Source organism: Cynara cardunculus (assembly GCF_001531365.2).
Source record: "Cynara cardunculus var. scolymus isolate 2C chromosome LG 15, CcrdV1, whole genome shotgun sequence".
In the NCBI taxonomy this organism is placed as follows: Eukaryota; Viridiplantae; Streptophyta; class Magnoliopsida; order Asterales; family Asteraceae; genus Cynara; species Cynara cardunculus.
In genome coordinates, this window is record NC_037542.1 from 2,650,825 (window position 1) to 2,656,853 (window position 6,029).

Genomic DNA, 6,029 nt, shown 5'->3' on the forward strand with positions numbered 1-6,029 from the left:
AAATTACATAAAAAATGAAATTTTTATATAATTTTTTAAAATTTTAATATTTATAAATTTATATTTTATTTAAATAAAACATTATTACTTTCTCAAAACTATAAATAAAAAATAAAACAAAACTTTAAAATCAAAACATATCTACTTATATTATCCGAATACCCTTCTAAATTACTTAAATGTGATTTGGGTGGCCAGGTTAGGAAGAAACCTAAAACCTCCTTCTTCTTCTTCTCCTTGGTCCAAATCTAGTTTCCACGTGTAATGTCCATACTCTGCCACCTCACATAACCTATGACATTTTCACTACTTGACTTCCTATAAAAAGAACCTAAATATTCTCAAAAAAATTAGTTTTTTATTTTTATTTTGTTTACTTCACCACCATCATCCATGGAACCACAGTCGTCCTCCACCACCGGCCTCATGATCATCAACCTATTCCTCTTTTTCCTCTTCACCTCCGCCACCGTAAACTCAGGATCCAACTTACCCAAATGCGATATTGATCTGTTGGAGTTCCCTTTAAATCTAGAATATTTTGAAGCCGAGTATTTTTCCTTTGGATCCATGGGCATGGGATTGGATACAATACAACCCGATCTCACCGCCGGCGGCCCACCACCGGTCGGTGCAAAGAAGGCTAACCTCAGTTCTCTTGTTAATGACATAATCACTCAATTCGCTTATCAAGAAGTTGGCCACCTGAGGTTAAATTCATATATATATATATACACATATATATATATGTATATATAGGTTTTCTGGTCACTGATTGTTGGTGTTATTGATTCTTCAGAGCAATTAAGAAGATGGTTGAAGGATTTCCAAGGCCATTGTTGAATCTAAGTGAAGAATCGTTTGCGACGGTGATGAATGATGCATGTGGGGAAGATTTATCCCCACCGTTCGATCCATACGCTAATGACATCAATTACCTTATTTCATGCTACGTCATCCCTTACGTCGGCCTTACTGGCTACGTCGGAGCAAATCCCAAGCTCCAAAGTCCTCTTTCTAGAAAGGTATATATTTATTTCCGCAAATTGTAGAAAAAGTAACGTACTTTAACTTGATTGGGTAACGTAATTTCAAAACTTTCATTTTGGTACATGAGATGTAAAATTTTAAACATTTAAGTACCCGGGTAAACGGTTGAAACAATAACCGGTTATCATACTGATGTAGCGAGTGTTGTGGTATCCAACTCAGTATTATTTGTCGAAGCATTAACCGGATACCACAACACTCGTCACATCAACATAGTAATCGTTTAATGCTTCACCGGTTACCCAGGTACTTAATGTTTAAAACTTTACATCATAGATACTAAAATGAAAGCTTTAAAAGTACGTTACCCAAAATAGGAATCAAATTAAAGTACGTTATTTATTTTACCGTTTCAAGTTTTTACTTAATATGAATAAATTTTAATAATAAATTAAATACACCATTATTTGAATACATTTTGCAATAACGAACGACTTTCTTGTATTTTTTGTGTGATGAATGTTTGTAAACACGATGATTAGCTTGTAGCAGGGTTACTGGGAGTAGAATCGGGTCAAGATGCAGTCATCAGAAGCCTACTTTATGAACGAGCAAAGGAAAAAGTTAGCCCGTATGAGATGACTGTAGCCGAGTTCACGGGCAAAATCTCGGGACTACGAAACAAGCTAGGGAAAAATGGGGTAAAGGATGAAGGGCTTGTTGTGTCGAGGGACGAAGGGGCCGAGAAGAAGATTGAAGGAAATGTATTAGCGGGTGATGAAGATTCATTAGCATATGGTCGAACACCACGAGAAATACTGAGAATCGTGTATGGAAGTGGAGCAGAACACGTTCCAGGTGGCTTTTACCCCAACGGTGGTGATGGAGCAATTGCTAAAGGATATTTAAAACGTGGGAGATGACTCACATTTCATATACTTGAAACGTTCTTTTAATTAAATAAACATTTTGATCCTCGTGGTTTGGAATAGATATATGTTTTCTTGATGTAAACTTGATAATATAGCATCGTATAAAAGTTGAACAAGATGGTTTTAAACTTGAGACCTTATGTTTTAGGAAAACCGGCATGGTCTAGGACCATATGTGGTACACCAAGATGTCACTTAATTCGGTTTTGTTCGTCCAACTGATAAGGTTTTGCAAAAATAGAAACGAAAATGCGAATTCAAATAATTGGGAATGGAAATAGGGTTTGTTGGGTTCAAGACATTGCGTTTAAAGTTATATTCAAGTTTGTGTTTCTCTTTGAGCTTGGCTCCAGAGATCAAAAAGTACTAGGAGGTCTCAGGTTCAAATCCAAGAAGGAATATAAATCCCTTTGTGGCCACGGAGATTCAAATGCGGTGACTACGGGCTATCTGCAAAGCAGGTGGTCGCCCTGGGATTAGATAGCTTGCATAGCGGGTTGGATATCCAGGTTAACCAGAAAAACAAAAACAAAAAACTTGTGTTTCTCTCTTGTAATTTTGTCTTGTAACTGTAAGTATAAATATATAGTCTTGTCTTTATAAGCAGTAGGTACGAATTTAGAAAGCAGATTATCATTTGTAATCAACTGGCACTTTGACGTTCAATACTAAAAGCATTGGAAACTCTCTCTGTGATCATCTTTCTGTGTTCTATCAATCTGCCATTGTTATCTTGAATGGTTTAATAATACATTAACTTTTCTGGGGATTAACAATTGTATCAAAGCAGTTTGCAGCGACTTGGATTGAATTGAACCTGAATCAGAATTTGAATTGGAATTGGACAATTTCGGACTGTTATTGATCGACTGTTTCTTGCTACCGTTTTCAATCTTAATCTTCATATTCTTAATTAATTGTGTTGTTTGAACTGTATGTGAATCTTGTTTTGAAACTTAATCAAATCATTCAATTTCGTAAACAATTTCAATTCGAGTATCAATTTTGAATTTTTAATAGCTCGTGTTCTTGAAAACTTCATTAATTGTTCTTGCTGATTTTGTTAAATTGGTCATTTTTATCCGATTTTGATTAAAATTAGCATTGAAATCTTGTTTGTGGTTAGTTTTCATATCTTTCTATGCAAATCTCATTTGAATTGGTGTTAATTTGAGTATTTTGAGTTGAAATCTGGAATTTTGACTAAGTGTGATTTTCATCGCTTGATGAACAAGTTATAAGAGCTTTCGTCGCCTGTTAAATTTCCATTGTTGTTCGATTTGTGTTTTAAGCGATAAGGATTTTGACCGATAAGTTTTTGGTCGATAAGGTTAGGTAATCGGATAAAGTTTTGTCCGATAAGAGGATAAGTTGTTTTTGGGCGATAAAGGTTTGTGAAAGGCTTGATTGTTAAGGCTTGTTCGTTATAGTTGACCGATAAGGTGAGTTGACTGATATAATAGTGACTGATAAAGAGTTGACCGATAAGGTGAGCTGTTTGATAACTTTGTTTGATATTTGTTGTCCGATAAAGTTCATTTGGTGTCCGATAAGGAATATTTTGGTGAATTCTCTAAGTCTTGAACTGTAAAAAAATCATACTGAGATTAATCAAATTTTTTTAAGAATTTGAAATGACTTTAAATTTTGAAAAAGAAAATAAGGATTTGAAAGAGAGAGTTTTTGAACAAAATATAAAAAGAGCAAGATAAGTATGCTGAGAGGTCATATGAAAATCATTCTAATCTTTCTTAGGCCAAAGATATGACTAAAGATAATGAAAAGATTCTTGAAGAAAAGAAATATTTACAAGAACAAATTGATAAATGAATATTAAGTAGATAAAAGAAAATTCTTAGTTGACTAAAAGAGTTTATGAAGCTGAGAAAGCACTAATTTCTGAAAGAAGAGCGTTTGAGAAGGAAAAGAAAAGATTTATTGAACTGAAAAATCTGTTAGAATCTGAAAGATTGAATTCTGATAAAAAAAGGGAGTTGATAAGGAAAAAGAAAGATTTGTTGAAGCAAAAAGGAAATTTAATGCTGAAAAGAAGATATTTGAAATTAAGATCAAGGTTCTTAAGCTGAATAATTCAAATCTGTCAAAGAAAATTTCTGAATTTGAAGAGATAATTACTTTGGAAAGATCAAAGTTTGAGAATGAAAATAAAGATTTAGTGAAAGAGTTTGAAAAGAAATGTCTGGAAGAGTTTGAAAATAAATGTCTGGAAATGTCAAAGAGCATAGCTACCAAATAGAAAGTTTTAGATGAAGATAGAAAAGTCTTTGCTACTGAGAAAAAGAATATTGCTAAGAAGAATGCATCTATTGCCAAGGAGTTGATTGAGGGAAAAAAATGGCTAGACATTGCTTCAGATAATGAGAAGGGAATTTTTTAGGAAGAAAGGAAAGAAATTGAAAAAGAAAGAAAAGATTTTGACAAGATTAGATTAGATCTAGAAGGTAAGATTTCTGAAACCTCAAAAAATTTATCTGATTTAAAAATTGATCTTGTGACTAAGATAAATATGAGGTCTGAGGGTGTGTTTACTTGAGGCTTAATGAGCTTAATCAGTAAATGGGCTTATTCGTACAGCCAAAATGATGTGTTTACTTTGGGCTTATTCGCACAGAAAGGGGCTTATTCGCACAGATCAAAAACAACACTTGTCCCCATTAAGCCCAAAAAAAGACCCTCATACCCTTAGCCATGAACCCTAGCGTATCTTCTTCCTCAAAACACTCCCTTCCTATCAACGATCGTGAACCCTAGGTATCTTCTTCCTCGGTCGATTGCTCTATTCTCCAAAGTTAACTACTTCTCCACTTCTCTTCAAATTGATTGTTGCTGGGTACCATCTGCTTGCTTCGAGTATCGACCACTACTCCACTTCAAATCGATTGTTGCTGAGTATCGGTCGATTGTTTTATTCTCCAAAGGTAACTATTTCTCCACTTCTCTTCAAATCGATTGTTGTTGGGTACCATCTGCTTGTTTCGAGTATCGACCATTGCTCCACTTCAAATCAATTGTTGCTGAGTATCGACCATTGCTGCTGTTTCATAGGTTCTGTTGGGTACCATTGCTATCTGTTTCATCGTTTGCTTGCTATATGTTTCATTGCTTGTTGTCTGTTTCATTGCTATTTGTTTCATTGTTGTCTGTTTACTTGAGGTCTATTTCATTGCTTCTGTTTTTTTCCAGAAAGATTTTTGGATTTCTTGATCATCAAATAATGAGATTAAAGGGTGTTAATTTGCCTCATCTCAATTTGATTTATGGCAAAGGAAACAGGTATTAAAGAATAGTATTGTTCTGTGGTGTTTTTTAATGGCTAATCTACTTGTCTATTGTTATATGTATCTATTGCTGGTGTTTTTTAATTGCTAATCTACTTGTTTATTTTTCAGAAATATCATTTGCCTTTAAAAATGAACAACAATTTATTAAACAGTGTGTAGTTCATTCTCAGGGGTAAATCGGTCATTTCTGTTATTCAGACTGTTGATTCAGATAGAAAAGTAAACAACAACATAAATTTATGTAGACAGACAAATTTATCCATACAGGACTTAATAGAAAATTTGGTAAACAGCCCCATGAGTTTAAAATGAAATATAATTTAGTTACTGAAGAAAATAAAAGAATTTTTTTAAATGAATACTTCAGGCTCAATTGATTCTCATTCTAAGTGTAAAACATACTTGAATGACAGTTCTAGCGTCAAATCCAACAGTTGTTCAAGTAGTTCTAAATCAATTGTTTCAATGAAACAAATCTCATAATTCAAATCATTATATAAAGGTTATGTAATTGAATCAGATAATCATTTTCAAAAAGTAAAAAAAAAGTATGGATAAAGAAACCTGAATCTGAAGGTATGTCTTCGCAAAACTCTGTTCTTAATAAGAAGTCATTTGTTTCAAAGATCGTATTACCTTGCATTGGTAAGTTTACTAGTCAGTTAATTAGTCTTAGCAAGAAAAGGATTTGTTGTTCAACATGTGGAACGAATGACTTCATCAACAAAAAGAAAGTCAACAGATGGTATGTAGATAGCTGGTATGAAAACATATGGAATAGCTGATATGGAAAAGGTTGGTATGA

General features: G+C 33.5%; 1 protein-coding gene across 1 annotated transcript; it reads left to right on the forward strand.

The window, feature by feature from the left end:
• Window positions 1-393: 393 nt before the first annotated feature.
• LOC112527540 (desiccation-related protein PCC13-62-like) lies at window positions 394-2,016 on the forward strand. Its single transcript, XM_025138241.1, has 3 exons — window positions 394-710; window positions 800-1,025; window positions 1,533-2,016. Exons 1-3 carry the CDS (start codon window positions 394-396, stop codon window positions 1,911-1,913), a joined length of 924 nt encoding a protein of 307 aa, XP_024994009.1. The 3' UTR covers window positions 1,914-2,016.
• The last annotated feature ends 4,013 nt before the right edge of the window (window positions 2,017-6,029 follow it).

Coding starts and splice junctions, on each gene's coding strand:
- LOC112527540 (XM_025138241.1), top strand. CDS start 394: ATGGAACCACAGTCGTCCTCCACCACCGGCCTCATGATCATCAACCTA. Junction 711..799: donor CAAGAAGTTGGCCACCTGAG/GTTAAATTCATA, acceptor TTGATTCTTCAG/AGCAATTAAGAAGATGGTTG. Junction 1,026..1,532: donor AAAGTCCTCTTTCTAGAAAG/GTATATATTTAT, acceptor CACGATGATTAG/CTTGTAGCAGGGTTACTGGG.